This window comes from Marmota monax, unplaced genomic scaffold (genome assembly GCF_021218885.2).
Source record: "Marmota monax isolate L192 unplaced genomic scaffold, Marmota_monax_Labrador192_F-V1.1 WCK01_AAM20220418_F8-fsc00004, whole genome shotgun sequence".
NCBI classification, from domain to species: domain Eukaryota; kingdom Metazoa; phylum Chordata; class Mammalia; order Rodentia; family Sciuridae; genus Marmota; species Marmota monax.
In genome coordinates this window covers 8,063,157-8,088,529 of record NW_026692881.1, presented here as the reverse complement: position 1 = coordinate 8,088,529, position 25,373 = coordinate 8,063,157, and the positions used below count along the sequence as shown (strand labels likewise).

General features: G+C 36.3%; 1 protein-coding gene across 1 annotated transcript in view; it reads right to left on the bottom strand.

Annotated features, from left to right (window-relative positions):
- Window positions 1-8,016, bottom strand: part of Rpp30 (ribonuclease P/MRP subunit p30) — a 34,773-nt gene extending 26,757 nt beyond the window's left edge. The window contains exons 1-5 of the mRNA XM_046450403.2: window positions 7,871-8,016; window positions 3,922-3,977; window positions 3,271-3,327; window positions 2,903-2,977; window positions 347-418 (exon numbers count right to left, since the gene is read on the bottom strand). Of these exons, the coding sequence (XP_046306359.1) occupies window positions 347-418; window positions 2,903-2,977; window positions 3,271-3,327; window positions 3,922-3,977; window positions 7,871-7,952 (342 nt within the window). The 5' untranslated portion in view covers window positions 7,953-8,016. The remainder of the gene's footprint in view (window positions 1-346; window positions 419-2,902; window positions 2,978-3,270; window positions 3,328-3,921; window positions 3,978-7,870) is intronic.
- Between the last annotated feature and the right edge of the window lie 17,357 nt (window positions 8,017-25,373).

The following is a 25,373-nucleotide window of genomic DNA, read 5'->3' as shown; positions in this document are numbered from 1 at the left end:
CCTAAGCAACTTAGTGAGACTTTGTCTCAAAATAAAAAATAAAAAGGGCTTGGAATGTGGCTCAGGGATTAAGTGCCCCTGGGTTCAATCCCTGGTACCAAAAAAAAAAAAATCAACAGGGAAAAACTCGATGGGCTCTTTCAAACTGAGCCCATAAACTGTCTAGATAAAACAACACACAAAACAAAAAACCACACATCCCCTCAAATATACCTCTGAAATTCTAGAGCTCAACTGTAAATGAAAAATCCTAACAGTTTTCAGATGGGATAAAACATGTCACCTGCAAAGGCATATATCAAATTTGTTAAATGGAATTCGTTTCTTTTACTTAATTGTTACTTACATGAAATAGTTTTTCTGTCTTTGGAAAAACTGCAACAATATCATACAGCCGGACTCTTGAAGAAGTAGCCCTCTAGTGACAGAAGAATGTTATTAATACAGTAACAAAAAATATACATACATGGAATTCTGCACAGTGATCTAGCTACACTTACATTTCAATCACATTACACTTCTAATGTGCTACTGATTTTTCTATTTTGCTTTGTATGTTGGCAGAAAAGCACATGAGAATTAGGTACTAACACCTAACCCACTAATCATCCTCCTCCTTCTTACACTTGTTATGCTTTAAATGTACACCAGTTAACATTGCTTTGGACATTTGGTTTATTAAAGATGAATCTAAATCATAACTCTAATCTTTAAGTTATCTAAACCAATGGAATGACAAGTTATTAATATTCAAAATAAGGCACGGCAATGCTAAATTGTGGTCTTCCCTATCTGTAGACCAAACATTGTGTCTGACATACAGCACTGTATCCACTATTTGATCTTACAATCTAGTGAATGAGCTTGCCAGACATTCACTGAGCACCTACTATATGGATACAAAATCACTAGGACATAAATTTGTCCTCAATGGAATTCACCTTTTTTTTTTCCAAGACAAAAAATATACAAGACTAAGTTCATGTGTACTATGCAATGTATGTGATACAAAAAGAATAGCATCAAAAAATATAAATACAAATAAACACCTGAGAGTTCTAGGACAGGAGAATACATCAGTAAAGACAGCATTATTGTTTATAAAAGAAAGTCTCAAACCTATAATGTATGTATCTAAACGTGAAAAGATTGGAAAATATATATTCAAATGTACAATCTCTGAATGCTAGAATAAAGTGTGATAGCTCTTCTTTGTGTGTTGGTACCTTTTAAAATTTTACAACCTCTTCTTCATGAAAAGGCAAAGCATAATACAAGTTAGACCAAAGTTTAAGAGAAGCAGCCAGTGCCTTGCTTAAGCAGGTAAGAGGGCATACTGGACAAACTTGGGCTAAGATAGGGCAGGTTAAAGGTTCTGGAAAAAGCTAGGATCAGGATTCTGTTCTCCACTTGCCCATTTCCACTTGGGATGGGGGACAAAAAGGAGCCACTAGGATGTTCATGATAACAAGAGTAAATCAAAGTCTTCCCGTCCTATCAAAAGTCAGTTCTATTTATGTCCATCTGGACCTAGAGAACCAAAATGTTACCTTATAGCTGTATAAAATATCAAAACTGGGCTTCTCACAAGTTCTTTTGTCAAGTGTTATAAAGTGAGTCGGTCTGTCCTTCATCATTCCTGTTCCACCATGGAAGTGTCAGTTCTTGCTAAAGATAAAACAGCTCACCTTCTCAGGGATTCATTTTCTCTCTCTCACACGTGATGATCTTTCTTATCACATGAATCTCTCCCATTTAACAAAATCTTTATATATATATATAAAGGGGTCAAATTCCTATGCAAAGTCAGCAGCACACACTATTTGTATTTTCTTCTATCTCAATCATATTGATGGAAATGGTTTCTGCTAAGACTGCCAATGACTTTCTCATGAATAAATCCAACTGACTTTTTTTAAGCCCTTCTCCTGCTTGACTACTCTGATATATTGATGCTACCTACTCACCTTTTGTTCCTACTTTCCATTTTCTTTCCTCATTGCTTCCTACTTCTAGGGTAGTTCCTTTTCCAACTTCAATCTTGGTTCATCCTCTGTTTCACTATTAAATGGTGAAGTTCCTCAGGACTGTTCTAGATCTCTTCTTCCCATATCACACTCTTAACAGGGAGTCTCAATCCTCCCTCCTTCGTGCCTCTCAAATTCCCCTCTCCTTTACTTCCTCTAATATATTCTCTGTAAAGCAAACCCCATAATCTTGTTCTCTTGGTTAAAGGCTTCAAGGACTTCCCACTGTTCTTGGAATCGTCACCTAAGCCTCCCTGCCTGTTTGCATTGTACCTCCCTGCCTCCTGTTAGGAGGTAGCCAGCTCTCAAGGCTCAGTCCTTCAGGTCTTTTCTCACTTCCTAGAACACAGTTTTCCTTTGTTTTAGGGCATTTGTATGCTGTCTGCAGAAACACACTTTCTTGCTTGGCTCCTAGGTAACCCTTACTGATTCTTCTGGCCTCAGTTTGAATAAGTTATTAAGGTTATACACTCCCAGAGCATCCTTTATTTGCCACTTCCCCTTTAAAGGTATTCCTCACGTCTGAAATAATTAATTGTTCAGTGCTTATCAATTAAACTTATAAGCTCTATAAGTTCAAGGACCATGTCTGTGTTATTCACAGCAATATTCCCAGCACCCACTTCATGTCTGGTTCATATGATGAGTTCAATGACTAATAGTTGACATGGAATTCTTAACTGTGTTATCTTTACACATTCACCACAAGTAACATATAACATGTTATACTGTGTGAATTCTAAGAATAAGGAAAGCAGGTAAGTGTCATGAATGTGGTGGGGAGATGTAAAAATGGGGTGAGATGAAATGCAACAATGTTTACCATTCAATACAGGTTACAAGGCCAAAAGAAAAGGAAAAAATAATTAACTTACCAAAACATTGCAGTGAGATGGATCGGTAACTATAATTGTCAATCTCGTTAGAATTTTAATTGGTCTTGATTTTCCCTATAAATAAAAATATCAAAAGCATAAAAATAAAACTGATTTTCCTCTTTACCAGCAGAAAGAACTCATTAAAAGGGACTAGCTATAAGGAATAGAAAAGATCAATAAAGCCTAGTTCTCTGAGTTTATAATTCAGAAAGATAAAAATATGATGTATGCATATCTAACTATATAATGAGATAATTTAAAAGTTGTAGGACTTTAGGAAGGAAGATTAACGAAGAAAGAAGTACCAAATCAATAGTAAAAGATTATTTCAGGATATTATACTTCTTAAACAACAAAAAACCTACCTGTACAATTGGGAAAGTTGGGAAGAGGTCAGAAATAGCTATGGGTTTCTCAATTTCCTAAAACAAATGACAAACAGTCATCTTAGATTGTACATGTTAAAGGTACAATGCAAAATGGAAAACTTGACATGGGGTTCACATACATTGTTTTAAAGAAAGAAAGCTAATTTCTTGTATTCAGGAGACTACATAACCTCTTCTTTTTTTTAAGGAAGGAAACAAAAGATCAGAGAAGCAGCTAAGAACATCAGTGAATAAAAGGGACAAAAACTAATTTTTAGGCAGAAGTAATCTATAAGATAAAGTTGTTGGCCTAAAGAGAAATATACATTTACTAATGTGCTTCAGAATTTAAGACAATAAAAGATAAAATATTGTAATAACAGTTTTGTTGATAACAGTGCACTTTTAAACATTATTGACAGTGACTTAAATAACATCAAATCAACTTTCTGTACTTACACCATGGCAAAATACTTCACAAAAATCTCAATCATTTTATACGAATAAACATCAGCTCAATTGTTAACATAAAATAATAGTACACAAAGACAGTACATTTAAGACAAATGCTTATCTGCAGCTTCCATGATTCCAGGATGAACATAAATAATATCTCCTAACTTACTAACTTCAGAAATCTTATTTTACCTGTTTTTTTTCCTTAAAGTCAACAACATGATTGATGGCAACAACTGAATATCCAACTGAAAAGAAAAACAGAAATACTTAAGTATTTTCTTTCCTATACATACAGGCCCATTCTGGTTCTATGCCAAGACTAGGAGTGCTCTTAAACACTTTGCTGGGATCCAACTTGATCACAAAGAAGTTGGTCTCTTCTGTGAGCAGGTCCGTGGTGTAGGTGATGGGTTTATACATGCTGAACTACTGCTGGAAGGTAGAAATGGGAGAGAGGGTCACAGTTTAAAAGCATAATGCCATTCATTGTGCTCTTTAAGAGGGTATGGGGGTTGAGAGCTGAGGACAAAAGAGAAGAGAATATAGGTTGAGTACCCCTAATCCAAAATCTAAAACTTTTTGATTGTTGGTAAAGCCTATGCAAATATTTCAAAATCTGAAAACTTCTCAAATTGAAAACACTCTGGTTACAAGCATTTTTGATGAGGGATTCTCAACTTGTATAAGTTTTCATGAAAAACTGCCTTGAAACATCTATTAGCTCTTCATTTATGCAACACAAACACATGGTCAGACACACAGGTTTGAATCTCAGTACTGGGAAATAAAAAAAGAAAAAAGGAAAAGAAAAGGAGGCAGTTTAGCAAAGCAGTTATGGTGGGAACTTTGTCTCCTTTCAAATCTAAGCTGTCTCCTTTCAAATCTAAGCACTACCTCTTATAAGTTACTTAATTGTAGTTTCGGTTCTTCATCTGTCAAACAGTGATAATAACAGCACTCATTTCATATGCTGATCATAAGAATTAAATGAGATAATATACAAAAAGTATTTTATAACACTGCTAGTCACATAGTCAGGGCTTTCACTACTATGACGTATTGGTGGCATGATACTAAAGCCTTTTAACTTTGTGCTCTTTCTAATCAACACTCTCTTTCATGTCCCTATGTTCATTTTCATCACACCAAGTTAACACCTTTCACTATTACCTTTACTATCATTCATTTCTTTTGCTTTTCACCCTATTTCCTCCCTCTCCTAAGGACAGATGGGAGTGATGACTTCATCACACCACCACCCACTTCTCCTTTTCAGCTGCCTACCATCAGCAGATTGGGAATTCTTTGAGGCCAGCAGCTTGCTTTACCTTCCTCCTCACAGTTAACATTGCTCTGGACATTTGGTCTACTTAAGATGCATCTAAATCATAACTCTAATCTTTAAGTTATCTAAACCAAAGGGATGACAAGTTATTAATATTCAAAATAATGCATGGTGATGCCAAATTGTGGTCTTCCTATCATCAGTTTGTCTAACTTCCTTCTTTCCTTCCTCCTTCACATATTTATGGAGCCTTCACTACTTGACAGGCCCTAAGCCAAGCACTGAGCACACAAGGTAAATAAAACAGTTCTCATCCTATGTTTCATTGGAGAATTAAGGCAATTAAACAAGTCATCATATGTAAATAATTTTTTGTTGTCATTAAGGAAAGGTTCTATGGAAAACCCAGCAGAATGAAACATGGTTGCAGGGTGGGGGCAGAAAAGAGCCCCTGGAGAAAGCAATATTTAAAAACAAAAATATTCCTATACTTTGGTCTTTGCTTTTCACCCAGTCAAATCAACCAACCATACTTCCTTCCCATTCTTCTTTACCACTCCCAAGTCTATGCTAAAATTTTTTATACCATTTAGGATATCATTTGGTTATTAAACAATGTCCTTGTTTTTCAGAAATGTCAAGAAAACTGTTTTCCCACAAAACTTTCTCCTAGAGTACTCTTCATCTGGCATCTTAGGAGTAATTCCCCCAATCAGTCTTTGGTGTATTTTCTTAAATTCATATATCTTATATCTGAAGCTTATCTCTGGTTTCTTATATAACATCATAAACTAAAAATGGGGGCTTTGTCTTCTTTAGGGTTTAAAAATTTCCACAGACTAAAACATAGTCTTTTGCCTTTTGACTCATAAGTTGAAATGACCTTGTATTTCATATTTTTTTCCAGGTATCAGGGATTGAACCCAGGGCCAACCCTTTTTAATTTGAGACAGGGTCTCACTAAGTTGTTGAGGCTGGCTTTGAACTTGTGATCCTCCAGCCTCAGCCTCCTGAGCCACTGGGATTACAGGATGCACCACCGCATCCAGCCTTTCATTTCATTTTTAAATAAACTACTATTATATGAGGGAGCTAGAAATTTAAAAGGGGGATCTCAAGAAGATAGAAGCGAGAACAGTGGAGTCAGGGAAGGAGATCAAAAGGGAGAAAGGAGGGATTAGAAAAGGGAGGAAATGTGCACATATGAATATATCATGATGAACTCCACTTTTATGAATAACTATAATGGCACCCCCCCCAAAGAAAAGAAACATTAAATAAATAGAAGGAAGACCAACAGAGTACAGGAAGTATATCAGGGGAGGAAAAAGGAAGGAAAAGCAGAAGTACTGAAGATTAAAATGGAGCAAATTATATTTTATGCATTTATAGTGATGTCAAAATAAACCCCACTGTAATATATAAGACAATAATAAAAGCATTAAAAATAAAAAAGAAATAGAGAATGACTAATACTGCACATAAATGACATGTCTTTCAAGCATATTTTAAACTGGGTGATTCTCTAAAGAAATCATTATAATGTTTCTTTTCTGTGTGTATTTTTAAAAAGATGTTCAGTTTGCTTACTCCACTCATTAACTGAGTAACTGTCATGTACCACTACCTGCTGATTGACTATATTGGGCATAAGGTAACAGAAGAATACATGGTCCATTTCTAAAGAAGCTCATGTATTCATTAAGGGGACAACATTAGGAAAAAATTCATTGAGAAGGTAATACTTGAAGTTACATCCAGGAAAATTTATTTTATAGAAACTGCTAAAAAAAATATTAGTGCTAAATGGTTCCAGGAATTATGTCTACCCCCTTCATTCTACTGATGAGCAAAGTACAGAGAGGAAATGTTAATTAATAGCTGCAATTGAAAGAGTCCTTTTTCTGTGGATACAGTTGAATCTTTGGATTCAACCAACCATGGTCAGAAAATATTTTTCAGGGGGTGGTGGGGTGGGGTAGGTAATGGGCTGTGACTGTACTATGCAGACTTTTCCCCCTTATAATTATGTCCTAACCAATGCATATACCAACTATTTACCCAGCATTTGCATCATATTAATTATTATAAGCAATCTAAAGATGACTTACACTACACAGGAGGATTGTGATGGTTTCTAGCGTCACTTCTGAGAAATAGCAATAATCAGCTCTCACAAGGACCTGAGACTGTTCTCTTAGGAATGGATGTTATTGCACCAACCTCTTTATTCTTTGATCTCCTCTATAACCATACTTTACAGTCTAAGAGAGATAAAACCCGTGATAAACTATAATAATTAAAACAGAGTCTCATTTCTTGGGCTTTAGCTTCCCTTTGACTCAAACATGAATAACACTGACATTCTAGCCATGTTTCCCATTCTCTCCTGTCACGTATGTCCTGTGCCCAATCTACCATCCCTCTTAAGTATTACTGTTCCAAATTTTAAAAACTCCTATGTCCTCTCCATTCTCTGACTCTCCATACTCCCTGACTGTGCCCCAGTCTCCAGAACTTGCTTAGACTCTTTACTGAGAGTCAGAAAGGACTGATTAAAAGCACATTAGGAGTCCAGCCCTGGCATCTGCCACACATCAGCTATGGGGCCCTACGAAAATCCCTTGCCCTCCTTGGGCCTGTTCCCTCAATATTACAAAAAAAAAAAAAAAAAAAAAGGAACAGGACTGCTTAAAATTCCTCTAGAATCTTTTGAGTTTCCCACACCAGGGATTAGGGTAACAGCATCAGCTTCTAGTGACATCCCAGAGACCCCAGGAGATCTGAACGAGAACTGGCAGAACTATCGAGCGAGGGGTAGGCGCTGCGACCCGCGAGGCCAGGGAGACTCACGATGAGCGGCAGTCTCCACGAGTCCGCGAAGAGCCTTCAGGTCGGAACCCGCTCTTATGTCCAAATCTGCAAACACCGCCATGCTGAAGTTCCGTGAGCGCCCGCGCGCGCTTCTGCGCAGCAGTCGGCCTGCCCCGGGGCATGCTGGGAGTTGTGGTTTACCGGCACGGCCCGCCCCTCTCTCGGAATGACTACTTCCGGGATGCGCTGAGACTTTCTTTGCCTTCAAGCGCCAGAAAAATTAGCATGTTTAAATCCACAGATTCACTTCAGTCCTTCTTTGTCTTGTGAGAATGTTTGGTTCCTTCTGGAGGGGTTCAAATCTCCCAACATCCCTCTTACCATGTAGAAAGTGGGTTATTCAAAATGCACCCGTACGGCAGCGATTGGGCATTTACCACGAACAAGACATTTGCGCCGTGTAAAGAGTAGTAATCCAGTTTTCTTTCCTTTCTCCAAAGTCCATTGCGTTATAAAATAGAATTTTAAGTTTAAAATAGATTTAACGGGAAGGGGTGTGTGTGTGTGTGTGTGTGTGTGTGAGAGAGAGAGAGAGAGAGAGAGAGAGAGACAGAGAAACACACAAACTCTAAGACCTCAAAAAAGGACTGAAAGAAGTATTTTTGCAGTCAGAACTGATAAGCGCTTCTCTGTTACACCTAACAGCTTCCACCACGAGATGGCAGGGCTCTCCCTAGGATGAGCGGTGAACGCCAAAGTTGGCCTAGCCAGACAAGTTTGATAGTCACGAAACTGAAATGTTTTTACAGTTTTCCATCTGAAAAAATATACAAAGTATATACCACACACTCGATGCTTCCACTTTTCTGAATTTTGTGTAAATTGAAGATTGGTAGATCAATTATCCGACAACATAAAATTGTGAAACTACTGTATAATTTACTGTCAGTGCTTCCCAGACTATCCGCAACAAGGGACCAGTCTCCTCCTCTCTCACCTGCCAGCATGTGGTCTCTTATGCATTACCAGTAAGCAGGTCCAACCCTTTGCGACTCCTCAATGTGACATCATCTGAACTGTCCCCTAACCAACTGAAATAAGAGTAGCCAGCTTCTATAGTGGGACGATGTATCAATGCTATTTCTAAACATTTTCACTTTCTGCATTTACTGATCACAAACAGTACACAAGAAGTCTTCCTCTTGTGGACCACATGTTGAGGTAGTACTCCTTTACTTATTGGTCTCAATTGGTTTTCTTGTGATTACACAAGAGAGTGTGAAGAGGAATCTGTTCCTGTGGAAGCATTTTTTTCCTCTTGAATGACTTTTGTAAAGAAGTAGTATTTTGTCTTTTTCAATACTTGATATTTCCTAAATAAAAATATTACTTGCACAAATGAAACAAGGTCAAAAGATAAACCCATTGCTTTTTATTAAAAAAATATTGATTTTTGTGGGAGTACACAGGCATTTTCACATATGACCAAATCTAGACAAATACCAGACCTTAAATTATATTACAGAGAGCAATAGTAACAAATACTACAGAGCAATAGTAACAAAAACAGCATGATATTGGCACCAAAATAGAATGGTAGACCAATGGTACAGAGTAGAGAACACAGAGACTAACCCACATAACTACAGTTGTCTTAGAGAAAGGCACCAAAAACATACATTGGAGAAAAGATAGCCTCTTCAACAAATGGTGCTGGGAAAAGTAGAAATCATATGCAACAAAATGAAATTAAGCTCCTATCTCTCACCATGCACAAAATTTAACTCAAAGAGGATCAAAGACCTAGGAATTAAACCAGAGACACTGTTCCTATTAGAAGAAAAAGTAGGTCCAAATCTCCATCATGTCAGATTAGGCCCCAACTCAATAAGTCTCCCATAGCACAAGAATTAAAATCAAGAGTCAATAAATGGGATGGATACAAACTAAGAAGGTGAATTTTTTCTTTCTTTTTCTTCTTCTTCTTTTTCTTTCTTTCTTTCTTTTCTTTTTTTTTTTTTGTATTCAAAGTAACCTTTGATCCCCTCTCATTCTCTCTAAAGACCTTGCTTTCTTGGACTGACCTATAGATCTTGGTTAGTCTTTAGTCTTATTCTCCTTTCATATGGTTCATTCTTCCTGGGTCAGCCAAGAAGCTTTCCACTAGCTTGTGTCCTCTTGCAGCTTAAGACTGAGGAGGAGCCAGGCAAGAAAGCACTACTTGATTTGCACAGATATGTTGGGAGCACTGGGAAGGGTTTTCTTTCCCAGACTGAGGGGGAAGTTTGGAAGACTTGGAGGGAGAAAAGGATGATTTCTTGGAAGAGGTAATGCTTTTGCTGCATGGAGTAGAGGAGTTACATGATGCTGAGGTCTTAGGGCATATCCAGAGACATCACAAAGCAGGTGGTGCTTAGTCAAAAGTTGTCAATTGAATAACCAAACCCATGACTTCTTGTTCAACTTCATACCCATGTCAGCACAATTGCAGCACTATTAAATTATTAAATTCCATAATGATTTAGCTGGAAAGTCACTGGACTATGTGTATGAGACACTAACATGATGTGCAGCAACTCAAACAAAACCTTTCTCTTCTATTCCAAATGATGGGGTGTTTATAGGAGTTCTTGGGGAGGCTAAAAAAAAAGATTCCTTTCCACCAGGCAGATATTACATTTGATCTAATTACGAAACAGCAGGGAAGTCTGTGAAGTCAACTATCTTCCCAACTTTTCCCCAGAGGACCTACACTAAGACATAAAACTAGAACTCTACTGAGACTCTCACACCAATCCAGGAGTAATTCTTCCCTCACCTTTTTACCTTCCCCCAGAAACTTGTGTTTATTATTACTGACCTGATGTAATAATGATGTCAGTGACAGTTTTCTCACTTTATGTGCTGGAGTAGTCTATCCTTGCATACAGCTTTAGAGAGTTTTATTTTCAGTATTATTAAGATGAAAGTGAAGTATATTTTGAAAACAAAGTATTTTTATACCTATGTTAATGTCAAACTTGGAAAATGACAGACGAAGACCTCTATATTATAAAAAATTAGCATGATAACATTCTTTGATTATTAGAGATTATTCTCACTTCTTTAGAATACAAAATATGCCTGTGATTAAAAAATTACAGGTCCACACAGGTCCTCCGGGTGCCCCAGTAGGACCACTGGCATTAGCACCTGTGCAGGACTCTTGGCCGCTCACTGGTGCAGGAATCCCAGCCACAGCCCACGTGGGAATTCTGGCTGCCATTCCCGCGTGGACCCCCATCTATCAACATGGGGGTCCTCCAGTCCCCTCCGTCTTGTGGCACTACAACCATGCCACAGTCCCCTACATGTGGTAGCCTGCACCTGGGGACACTTTACTTGGTCCTGTGACATCTACAAGCTACAATACTGCATGTCACAGAGCTGCATCTCTGAATATGCTACTCATCACCACTGCCTGGCCCCACTGGACCTGACACTCCATCGCTGAAAGCAGCCACCTCCATTTTGGGATGCCTTCATCGCCATCTTTAGTTGGGGCAACTCCCAGCTTAGAATACTGATTGGGGCTTAGAAACAATATCAAGTTACCCAAAATCCCCAACTGCACCCTCTCCCTAGCAGCTGCTAACTTGGCACAGTGTCAGTGGCTACACAGCTGATCCTAGCTGGCAAAACGAAGTCCTGAACTGCCCAGTATAAAACAGCACTCTGCAACAGGTGTGCAGCCCCCAGAGCGCAGCCCACAAGACCTCTTAAGAGAAAGGTTTCTGATTGGGAAGTAGAAAGGGAGGGGGTGAGTGAGACACAGTTTAGAGACTAAATTAGAGACCAGGAATTGTGAGATCTATAGGCGATATAAGAAGGTAAGGCCAGGTGCCCACATCACACGAATGGACCCCAAAGGAGATCCTTGGGATGCAGTCTCCCATAGGGGACCAGCAAGTACTATACTCTACCTCCAGGGCCTATGCCCCCCAAAACAACCCTCCCACCTTAAGAACTTTACCATCCTCATTCACCTATTGGGTGAGAAAGGAAGCTAGAAAGATACTGATCTCCAAAAGAAAAAACAAAACAATCTTTGCATCTTTTTTTGAGATTTTTCCCCCCTCTCTCTCTCCTCCCACCCTCACATCCCCAACATTTGTGAAACGAAGTACTTGTTATGAATTAGGCTACTGAGGACTGAGATGTCTGAATGGTGTATTACCGTGGTATTGTATATTCTTTTATCTCCTATTTTTACATTTTTTACTTTTCTTAATATTTATGTTTGCTTGGTTTTTGTACTCTACTGTCTTTCCACTTGTCTCCCCAAAATCACTTTCTCTCTCTTCTCCTGCTACTAACCAACTTCTTTAGATTTCTCTTTCACACTTTCTAAGATCTAATAACTCTATATCCTCACCCCCTACCCTCTCAACATCTCATCCTACACCTTACCACCAGTTCTCTCATTGTCCACCATCAGAAACTGTAGACCTTTGTGCAAACCTACTGTTTATAATGTAGATAATAATTGAACTTCCCATTTCTGTATATTGTGACAAAACTATAAACATCTTAATAGCAACTATTTGGTTTAAGGCTGCATATTGTTTGTATTGGGATGTATTCACACTGTTCTCTCCCTTAAAGGAGAGGTTTTAGAAACCTGCAGGGACACTATAAGCCTTAGGGTTAAAACTGTAATGCCTCAGATCCACAGTGCTAGAAGGGAAGACCCATGAACAACATGAAAATACAAAGGAAGAAAGTGCCCCTAACAAACCAAGATATTACATTATTAGAATCCATGGCTAGTACAACAGAAAAAATTACAGAGGAGAAGCTCAGGATGTACATAACTAAAATGGTCTGTGAATTAAAGGATGATATAAGAGAGTAAATGCAGGCAGCAAAAGATCATTTTGATAAACTGTTACATAAGCAAATACAGGAAGCAAAAAATTACTTCAATAAGGAGAGAGGTTTTGAAAAAAACCCAAAAAAGAAATCCTTGAAATGAAAGAAACATAAATCAAATTAAAAGCTCAATAGAAATCATCACCAAAAGATTAGATAACTTGGAAAACAGAACCTCAGACAATTAAGACAAAATATATAATCTTGAAAAGAATGTTGACCACACAGTGAAGATGGTAAGAAATAATGAGCAGAATATTCAAGAATTGTGGGATAACATAAAAAGACCAAATTTAAGAATTATTGAGACAGAGAAAGCATATAGTTCCAAACCAAAGGAATGAACAACCTATTCAATGAAATAATATCAAATTTTTTTCCAAACATGAAAAATGAATTGCAAAATCAAATACAAGAGGCTTACAGGACACCAAATGTACAAAATTACAACAGATCCATACGAAGTCACATTATAATGAAAATTCCTAGCATACAGAATAAGAAGAGAATTTTAAAAGCCACAAGAGAAAGGAATAGGATTATATATAGGAGGAAACTCAATTAGGATATCTGCAGTTTTTTCAACCCAGACCCTGAAAACTAGAAGATCCTATAACAACATATACAAAGCTCTGAAAGAAAATGGACACCAACCACAAATCTTATATCCAGCAAAATTAAGATTTAGATTTGATGATGAAATAAAAACCTTCCATGGTAAACAAGTTAAAAAAATTTACAGAATATCCTTAGCAAAATATTCCATGAGGAAAAAATGAAAAACAACAACGAAAATCATCAAAGAGGGGTATTAAAAAAGAAGACCCAACAATATGCTGCCTTCAAGAGACTCATCTCATAGGAAAAGCCATATATAGACTGAAGGTAAAAGGTTGGGGAAAAACATATCACTCATATGGACTATGGAAACAAGCAGGGGTCTCCATCCTCATATCAAATAAAGTAGACTTCAAGCCAAAGTTAATCAAAAGGGATAAAGAAGAACATTTCATATTGCTTAAGGGAACCATATATCAACAAGACATAATAATTATAAATATATCCCCCCTCAAAATGGAGCATCTACATTCATCAAACAAACTTTTCTCAAATTCAAGAGTCAAATAGACTACAACACAATGATTCTGGGTGACTTTAACACACCTCTTTCAATACTGGGTAGATCTTATAAACAAAAGCTGAATAAAGAAACTACAGAATTAAGTGATATAATCAATAATTTAGACTTAACTAATATTTCATCCATCAACAAGCAATTACACTTTCTTCTCAGCAACACATGGATCCTTCTCTAATAGAACATATATTATGCCACAAAGCAACTATTAGCAGATACAAAAAATAGAGATATTACCCTGAATTCTATCAGATCTTTATGGAATGAAATTAGAAATCAATGATAAAATAAAAAATAGAAGCTATGCAAACACCTGGAGACTAAATAATATGTGACCGAATGAACAATGGGTTGCAAGAGACATTCAAGAGGAGATTAAAAAATTCTTAGAGGTAAATGAGAACACTGATACAACATATTGAAATCTCTGGGACACTATGAAGGCAGTACTAAGAGGAAAGTTAATTGCATGGAGTTTATTCCTTCAAAGAAGAAAAAGTCAAAAAATAAGTGACCTAACATTACATCTCAAAGTCCTAGAAAAAGAAGAACAAATCAAACCCCAAAGCAGTACAAGACAGGAAATAATTAAAACCAGAGCTGAAATCAATGCAATTGAAACAAAATAAACAACTGAAAAAATTGACAAAACAAAAAGCTGGTTCTTTGAAAAAAATAAATAAAATTGGTAAACCATTAGCCATACTAATGAAGAGAAGGAGAGAGAAAAATCATATTACTAACATCCATGATGAAAAAGGAAATATCATGACAGACACCTTAAAAATATTTAAGATAATTAGAAATTATTTTGAAAATTTGTACTCCAATAAAATAGAAAATATGGAAGGCATCAACAAATTTCTAGAGTCATATGATTTGCCCAAACTGAATCAGGATGACATATAAAAGTTAAACAGATCAATTTCAAGCAATGAAATAGAAGATACCACCAGAAGACTACCAACCAAGAAGAGCCCAAGACCAGATGGATACACAGCTAAGCTAAGTTCCACAAGACCTTCAAAGAAGAACTAATACAAATACTCCTCAAATTATTTCATGAAATAGAAAAAGAGGGAACACTTCCAAACTCATTCTATGAGGCCAATATCACCCTGATTCCAACACCAAAGACTCACCAAAGAAAGAAAACCAAAGACTAATATCTCTAATGAACATAGAGACAAAAATTCTCAATAAAATTCTGGCAAATCAAATATAAAAACATATCAAAAAGAGTGTACTACGATCAAGTGGGGTTCATCCCAGGGATGCAAAGTTGGTTCAACATACGGAAATCGATAAATGTAATTCATCACATCAATTGACTTAAAAGATAAGAACCATATTATCATCTCAATAGATGCCAAACCATCATTTGACAAACTACAGCACCCCTTTATGTTCAAAACACTAGAAAAAGTAGGGATAATGGGAACATATCTCAACATTATAAAAGCTGTTTATGCTAAGGACCTAGGAATTAAACTGAGATCCTGCACCTAATAGAAGAAAAAGTAGGCCCAAATCTTCATCATGTCAGATTAGGCCCCGATTTCCTTAATAAGACTCCTATAGTGCAAGAAATAAAATCAAGAATCAATAAATTGGATGGATTCAAACTAAAAAGCTTTTTCGCAGCAAAAGAAATAATCAGTGAGGTGAATAGAGAACCTATATTTTAGGAGCAAATTTTTACCACACACACATTAGATAGAACACTAATCTGTAGGATATATGAAGAATCCAAAAATCTTAACACCGAAAAACAAAAACAAAAACAAATAACCCAATCAATAAATGGGCCAAGGAACTGAAAAGACACTTCTCATAAGATGATATACAATCATTCAACAAAATATGAAAAAATGTTCAACATCTATAGCAATTAGAGAAATGCAAATCAAAACCACTCTAAGATTTCATCTCACTCCAGTCAGAAAGGTAGGTATTTATAATACAAACAACAATAAGTGTTGGTGAGGATGTGGAGAGAAAAGCACACTCATACATTGCTGGTGGGACTGCAAATTGGTTCAATCAACAAGGAAAGCTGTATGGAAATTCCTTGGAAAGCTGGGAATGGAACCACCATTTGACCCAGCTATCCCACTCCTTGGTTTATACTCAAAGGACTAAAAAACAGCATACTATAGTAATGCAGTCACATCAATGTTTATAGCAGCACAGTTCACACTACCTAAATTGTGGAACCAACCTAAATGCTCTTCAGTAGATGAATGGATAAAGAAACTGTGGTATATATGCACAATGGAATATTACTCAGCATGAAAAGAGAATAAAATCATGGCATTTGCAGGTAAATGAATGGAAGTGGAGAATAGTATGCTAAGTGAAGTAAGCCAATTCCAAAAAATCAAATGCTGAATGTTTTCTCTGATATGAGGATGCTTATCCATAATGTGGATGGAGTGGGTAGCATTAGAGGAATGGAGGAACTTTAGATAGGGCAAAGGGGAGGGAAGAGAAGGGAGCGGGTAAGGGGGTAGGAATGACGGTGGAATGATATGGATATCATTATCCTAAGTACATGTATGAAGACATGAATGGTGTGACTCTACTTTGTGTACAACCAGACACATGAAAATTGAGCTCTATATGTTTTCTACAAATTGAAATGCATTCTGCTGTCATACATAACAAATTAGGGTAAATAAATTAATTTAAAAATACAACTTAAAAGTTGTTATGGAAGAAATCAAAGGAAGAACTATGGTAAGTGGAAAAGATACATGTTGATGATTTTAGTGAATGGAGAGAAAAAGACTGTAATTTAAACACAGTTGGTTTTTTTAATTCAAGTAAAATAAGTGATTATAGTAGGGTTCTCCAGAGAAACAGAACCAAAGTATGGAGAGAGAGAGAGAGAGAGAGAGAGAGAGAGAGAGAGAGAGAGAGAGAAGAGAAAATTAAATCATCAAGTAATTATGGAAGCTCACAAGTCCCATGATTTGTAGTCAGCAAGGTGGCAACCTAAGAGAGCTGATGGTGTAAGCTCCAGTCTGAGCCCAAAGGTCTGAGAATCAGGATTGCTGATGGTGCAGTTCTAGTCCAGGCAAGGCAGGCAGGTTGAAGACTCAGAAAGAGTTGACATTATTTGGAGTTTAAAGGTAGGGAACAGCTAATGTTCCAGCTCAAGGGCAGTCAGGCAGAGGAATTCTCTTTTATTGAGGGAATTCTCTTTTCATTGTATTCATCTTCAACTGATTGGATGAGGACCACCAATCTTAAGGTCAACTTGCTTTACTCAGTCTACTTATCAAAATGCTGATCTTATCCAGATATGCACTTACAGTTGCATACAGAATAATAATATAACCCAATATCTGGGCCTCCATGGATGAGTTTACAAATAAAATTAACCATCACAGTGATACTGCTGTGAATTGAGTGAAAAAAAAAATACTGCTCAGAAAACGAAAGCTTTTCATTGCAGGCAAGTTTACAAAGAATGCTTATTGAAGGTAAAAGAAGGAATGGGTCCTAAACAGAAACTAGCATTTACAAAGGTAATATCTATACATTCTATTGCTTAGTATATTGTAATGTGGCTTACTACTTGCTGGACAAATTATATGAAAAAGCTAATTTATTTCTGGCTTTTCATTGCAGGTGGTAAGTAAACAGATACCCAAAAGCGATTTGTGTTGTTAAGAATTTTAACAATTTTAATTTTTGGGGAATTATGCTCCAAAAAGGCATGATATTAGGAAGCAGCTTATTTTTGTGTAGGGAGAAGAGTTTTGAGAATTCTAAAGTAGATTTTTCAGAATTGCTAAGCATGACTACAGATGAGACTCTTACAGGGGTCAGGGTTCACATCAGACTTATGAAACATAAGCGCAATATGTCCAGATTTTGGACACAAATTTAAGCCAATTTATTATACTATTGACTAAAAACCACTCTAAACTTAAAAACCATACAAACAAGAGCTCTCACATAGTTCATATTCCAAATAGCTATAGTGGATGCTGAGTAAAGTTTACACCGTTGAAAGAAATTTACTTATAAATGTCATCATAGCTAAAATCTCTAGCTCAGCCAACCATTGAATAATAAATGAAGGATTTGATTCTTTTAGTTGATGGTATATAACCCCTGTAAGTACTCCAATAGTCTCCTTTTCAAAGAAGTATATAAACTTATTTGTTTATATATAGCAAAATTGTATCTTTGGAAAACTCATCTGGTTAGGAATAATCTAACCCATTCCTGCAGTGCAAATGGTTTTCAGATGAAACCATTTGAAAATTATGTGCCAATTACCAAATTAGTTAATTCATAATGAAAATTTTGGACGAACTCTGTGTTACAGCAATAAATAGTGGAGTTAAAGACTATGATTCAAAAAAATACTCAGATTTAAATCTTTAAACTTTATGATCAGATTGCTTAATTTCATGTTTTCAATTACTACAATTAGTGTGAATGAAAATTGCAAAGGGGGATTTTGAATTTCATTACATTAAAAATATTGAAATATAGAATTTTACCAATATCTTGCATTATCATTAGCGAAATTGGGGATTAGCAAACTATAGTCCAAGGGTCAAATCCAGTCAGACATGTTTTTCTATGGCCTGCAGTCCAAGAATCATTCTTACATTTTTAAATGGTTGAAAATATTTTAATGTCATTTATTTAATAGGTAATGTCAACCATGAATTTATTTATTATCAGTTCCATAAATTTTTGTCAGAAACAGAAGTTGACTATCGTGATTTATTCTACCATATATTAATTCAGTGGTTTAGGAGGGGTAAAGTTTTATTATGATGTTGTGAGCTTAGACTGAAGATTGAATTTTTTCCAGAATAAGAATCCCCCTTAACCACCATTCTCAAACACTAAATGACTTCAGAAATAGGTTTTCTGCAGATTTGATAATGTTGCATAATGGATGCAACATAAAATTACAAGGTAAAATGAGATAGGGATTTAGGATACAAAGAGAGATATACTGGGTCTCAGAGGAAATGGTCATGAGCCCTTGAGATGCAGAAAGCACTCAGGAAGAGTTGTAACTCTTAGTGACATGCTCTTGGCCCACACTCTTGTAAAATGAGGGAAAAGCCCAGGCACAGGGAAAACTGGTGCAAAATTGTCTGGTTCCACCTGACTCTACTTCTACTCTGACCCCTTATTACCCCTCTATTAGTATTGGAGTCACAACCCAAGGAGGGACTTCTCACTCTTGAAGTAGCCTTCATTCTCCCTTAAATGTGCATCTGCTTCCAAGTAAACTTCATCTGTGCCTTGGCTAAATGCTGAAATTCTTTTCTGCCAGGTCTGTCAAGAACCCCGCTGGTCCTGAATTGAATTCCCTTTCTCTTCTTGGGGGGAACTCCTTGGACCTTTTAGAGACATCTCTTCTCCCATGACAAAACAATGCATACTTGTTAAACTTATTTCAATAGCAACTAAGTTGTTTGAATCACAAATAATGCTAATACATTTTTCTTGTGCTATTAAAGTTTTAAAAAGTGAGATTTCCATTTTCACATAAATTTGTAAACAATATTTTTCCTCAGCTGAAACAACAGTTCCAGCAATGTTTTGTGGTCCTTGACTAAGGGCAAAAAAAAAAAAAAAATGTCCAGAATCGAAAATCCACTTAATTGTGTAGTTAAGGAGATTCCACTTAACCTTACATTGGGAGTGACTAGTTGACATTAAATATAATGACATATTACATTTAAAACAGTAAGAATCTAATAGAATTCTATAAATTATTTCCAAGTTATGAATGATTTCAGTTAAAATCATATGCTGATGAGTGTGGGGCGGGGGGGGGGGGGCTGGGGTTGTGGCTCAGCGGTAGAACACTTGCCTAGCCCGTGTGAGGCGCTAGGTTCAATCCTCAGCACCACATAACAATAAATAAAATAAAGATAGTGTCCAACTACAACTAAAAAAAAAAACCATATGCTGATGTCAACTGATGAATGGGTAAACAAAATAAGGTATACCTTTATACCGGAAGATTATTCAGGCATAGAAATAATAAAGTATTACTATATGCTTCAACACAGATGAACCTCTTTATTATAATGAAAATGTTCAGTGTTCTGGTGGTGGTTGACACTTTGGTGAATATACTAAAACCACTGAATTGTACATTTTCAAATAGTTAAAGTTATGTGAAATTTATGTCAATTAAAATCATCTGCTTTTGGACACATATCAGTATATGTTAGTACCTATATGTTTGAAAAGGCTCTCTTAAAGATGAACTATGTAAACTTTCATTACAGAATATCATTAAGAAATGAATATTTCCAGGTGATTTGATGATAGAATACTAACTTTGAACACCAAATAGGTAAACTGTTGCCTCCTCAAAATGAATTCCATTCTTCTCATCAGTAGACTTGGACTACAAACAATTGTATTTGACTATTATTATTATATTTTGAATTTTGTTAAGAGATCTACAAGGACTATTGCCAAGTCCACAAAATCATGTCATTGCAACACCGAATTTTGTTACATTTTATAGTTAGAGAATTGGATACTTCTAAAATTATAGCTGCAAGTCATATTACCTATGAATTTTGATTCAAATTAGTTAAGGGAATATTATAAAATATTTTATTTAACCATTTGGGGGTCTTATAAGTTGAGAATTATTTTCTTGAATATAAAAATCCATTGTGCAAAGAATCTATTCATTTTCTTATATTTATGCACAACAGTCTTTGTTTATGAAAATGAATAAAACTAGCTATTGCTTCCAGTTGGAGGTTTCCAGGCAGAATTCTGTACTGAACATAATAATGCAAAATAGTAATAATAATAATAATAACAAAAAATTTCTGTGCTTCATTTTGGTTTGGGATAAAAAAGTATTTTTAAAATGCCGAATTACTTTTTAAGAATGAACTAAATATTTTATTTCTCATGTTGTGCATTTCCAGTTTAATATATAGTCTATATCATGTCTCTCAATAGCACCACTGACATCTGGGGTCAGATAATCTTGTTGTAGGGGTTTATTCTGTGTATGTAAAATATTTTGGGGCATCTCTCTCCTCTACCCACTAAATACCAGTAGAATCCCTCTAGTTGTGGCAATTGAAGATATTTCCAGACATAGGTAAATACCTTGGAGGGCAAAATCCTAGGCCATTAACATTAAAGTGTTCATGTAAGGTAATTGTAAGTAAGGGCAGTGTATTGATTTTTTTTTTTTTAGGAATGTTTCAGAAAGTCAGACCGGAAGGGAAAAAAATTTCTGATTAGAGAGAAGATGTGGTTTGACTTTCTTCAGGTAGTAGGGACCTCAGAGAGGTGGGGAAACCTATTGGGGAATGGATGCTTGATGTACCTAGGAACGATAGGACCTTAAACCTAAGTGTGCAGCCTCGGCCGTGATCCTGAAGCCTCTGAAGGGCAGAGGAACCAAAGTGCTGCATTGTGGTGCTGTGTCATTTTGTGCAACAATGAGGAACAGGGCAATGTGGGGAGTTGAATTTCCCATCAGATAGACAAGATGGGAGTTCAGGGTCAAAATTAATTTGATTTTAGAAGAATAATGTGACACTTCCTACACAGAGTAAAATTTATAACTACCTTGAGAGGCACATAGACTTTCTTATAAGCCACTATAGCAGGTCTACCCTTACCATTTTCAATGTCTTTTACACTACATAGCTATGATGAGTTCCACATGTTTAATGGCATTGCACTCTCCTCTAGTCTTCTGAAGAACTTTTGGCTTCAGCTGAAATGTTAGTCCTGTGATTTTTGTTTTGTTTTTGGTCATCCTAGGCAGAGTTAATGCCTCTTTCCTCTGAACTTACATATCATTGGTTTATTTATATAAGAGGCTTTCATTTTGCACTGTAATTATTTATTTCTCCGTCTCTTTCACCAGGCAGTAAACATCTACAGAGCTGAGAACATGCCTTATTTATCCACCACTAGCACTTGGTACACTGCCTATTAATATGTAGCTGGCATATATTTATTCAGTAACTGAAAGAATGAATCAGGTGTAGTTTTGCTTTGAATTGGAAGCATAAATACGATGGCAAATTTGTGTGTGTGTGTGTATGCTGGGGATTGAATTTAGGGTCTTGTGCATGGTGAGCATATGCTCTACCACTGAGCTCTACCTCTAGCCTGGCAATTTTCATTTCAAATATTATTTTGAAGACTATCAAAGGATTCCCCCAAATCTAAAAAGCTTTAGAAAATGCAGAATAAGATGCATCCTAATTCTTCAAAGAAAGCCTTTCTTTTATTTTGATAATCTTTAAATACCACACATCCTGGTGCCTTGGGAGGCTGAGACAGGAGGATCATGAGTTCAGAGCCAGCCTCAGCAACTTAGCAAAGGCCTAAGCAACTCAGTGAGACCCTGTCTCTAAATAAAATATAAAAAAGAGATGGAGATGTGACTCAGTGGTTAAGTGTCCCTGAGTTCAATCCCAGGTACCAAAACATAAAATAAATAAATAAATACCACACATCCCTTTAGCTTCTTCCCCAATTGATGACTACTCTTTTCAGCAAAACTATTCCAAGTGTTATTTATCTTCTGAGTTACCATTTTCTTTCTTTTCAATTCTTGAGTCCTTTTCAATCACTTATATCCTTACTACTCTACTGAAATAGTTCTCGCCTTACTTGACATTTTCTCTCCTCCTTGAAACATGCTCTTCCCTAGACCTTAGGCATTCATTTTCTCTTGAAAATATCCTCTCCTCATTCTTTGTTGGTTCTTTTCCTCTCCCTGACCTTAGAATATTGGAACATCCTGAGGTTAAGTCCTCAGCCCTCTTCTGTTTAGTCAGATTTTTGTTGTTGTTGTTGCTGTGACCAAAAGGAGGAAAAGTTTATAAGTTTATTTGGGACTCACAGTTTCAGAGGTCTCAGTCCACTGATGCCTAACTTTATTCCTCTGAGCCCGAGGTGAGGCAGAACATCATGGTGGAATATTATTGAGGAGGAAAGCAGCTCAGGACATGGCAATCAGAAAGGAGAAAGACAGCTTTGCTCACCAGGGACAAAAATATAAACCCCAAAGACGTACTGTCTGTGGCCTACCTTCTTCAGCCACATCATATTTGCCTATATCCCCATCTAGATAATCCATTCAGATGGGATAATGAACTGATTAGATTAAGGCTTTCATATCTAAACCATAACATCTTCTCTGTCTACTCTTTCTCTTAAGATAACTTCCCTTGTATCTGTCTTGCTAACATTTCCACTTGTATATGATAAGATCTTGAATTTAATGTATCTTTTAAGAAAAGAACTCCTGAAACTGCCTGATTTGCATTTGACATTCAGTAATGAATGGTGACTTAACTAATGAGTGACTGCTACTTTTATCTATTTTTATTTAAGTCTGGAAACTTAAATAAAAATCTTCCTTTTCCCTAGACATCTCAGGTTTGGACTGTGGATTCTGACAGTGCCCAATTTGTTTCTTGACAAAAGCTTTATGGTGGAAGTTATCTTTGTGGAATTTGCGTTGCTAAGTAGATTCTCCACTAGAGGGTGCACAGGTATCATTTATGTTTCAAAAACAGTCCTAGTAAGGAAAAAAAAAAATTCAGTAATAAAACAAATTTGCTCTTGGAGGTATCTTTTCTCTGATTTTTTATTTATTTTGTTTGGAGGAAAATTTTGAAAGGTTACACTTATGAATGAAAATTTTCTAAGTGGAAGGAAATAAAGAAAAACGTACATTTTAATTTTAGTCAGTTTAAGGGACAATACAAATGAAAGCAGCATGATTACACGTGTTTTCTAAATTAAAACAAAACTCATAATGTAGGTTGAGGCATTATTTTAAAACATGAATGAAAGAGGCACTATCCACCCTTACCACGTAGTACAGTGCCTATTAATATGTATCTGGTACATTTTTATTAAATGACTGAAAGAACAGATAGTATAGTTTCTCATTATGTATATGGAAATATTCCAGAATCTGGAAAAATCTGAAATTGAAATAGGAAACACTTTTGGTCCCAAGTATTTTGGATAAAAAATACTCAATCTGTACAATATGTATCTAAGAATTTGTGTGTGTGTGTGTGTGTGTGTGCATGTGTATGTGTTACTGAGCATCTAGCCTAGGGCCTCACATAAGCTGGACCAGTAAGCTACATCCCATGCTCTTTTGCTTTCTATTTTGAGACAGGGTCTCTCTAAGTCGGCTTCAAACTTGCAATCCTCCTGCCTCAGCCTACCAAGTAGGTGGAATTATAAGTATAGACTATTGCAGCATTGTAGTTTTTCTAGTCTTTTGTCATCCTAATGAGCAGTCAGAGGACACCCAGATGATTAGTGGAGTAAGGGAATGGAATATATAAATGAGGGACTGAAAACATTTGGAGAAGTGAAAGAATAGCCCTCTAGAAAGTCAGCTGCACTGGGTATGTGAAGTTATTTGAACCCCAGCAAATAGGAAGGACATCCACATGCCTGACTGACTAGAGAGTTGCCAATGAACCCTGTGGTATAGGAACCTTTATTTTACTTAAGCTCCTTAAGCAAATCTAGATTGTCAGAGCATGCTGGTTTATGGGCAAATCTACTATCCTAAGCTTACATCCCATGCATGGGCATGTGTGGGTTTGCATAGATATGATTAAGCATATGCATTTAGATGAGCTATATGAATACCTAGAGGGAAGAAGGGCTTATGAAAAGATGATAATTCATGTTGTAGGACTGTGCTTCTCTTTTGCACTCCCCTAGAGCAGTTTTGAGAGCAGAAGATTGCCAGTTGGAAACATTAGAAAGCTATATTCTCAGGTGCCCTCACTGACAATTTTATTAGAATGCTGTTATAGGCAACAAGAATCTAGATGAGGTTAGATACTTTTTAAAGCAGTAGTTTTTTAATGAAAGAAAGAAAATGGATAAAAACTAAAGTCATGATTTGATTTAGATGCCAACACACTTCATTTATTACCTCTAGCATAACTGGAAGAGCAGGGAGGCAGGGGAAGGAGTGGAGGGAGCAACACCCTGATAAGGATTTTAAAACACCAGGAAACACGGGCAAAGGGATCAGCAAATTTAGATGTATGTTTTGATACTTTATGAATATCTTGTGAAGCTCTATCTTTAGTTTTCCTTTGTGTGAAAAGCATAGAAAGGTATACATGAGATTTTAGGATTCTTATAAGGACCCAATTGTTTGTTAGTGAAGGCTAGAACGAAACAAAGAATTCCAAATTGTTCTGTCAGGATTTCAGAATAATACAATGATAGATGAAATCTAAAGTCAACATAAGCAAGTTAATGCTGTAGAAGCCAAGATTTTCAATAACTATGTTTATGCATTGTGACAGCTTATAAATTAAAAACCTAGCAACTCTTAAGAAATACACTAGGCTATCCTAGGGATAATGAAATAGAGGTGAGTATTCTGTAAAAGGGGAGTTTGGATCCAGTGCTATATTGACAATGAAAGAGAAAGTAATTTTGAAAATAGTATTT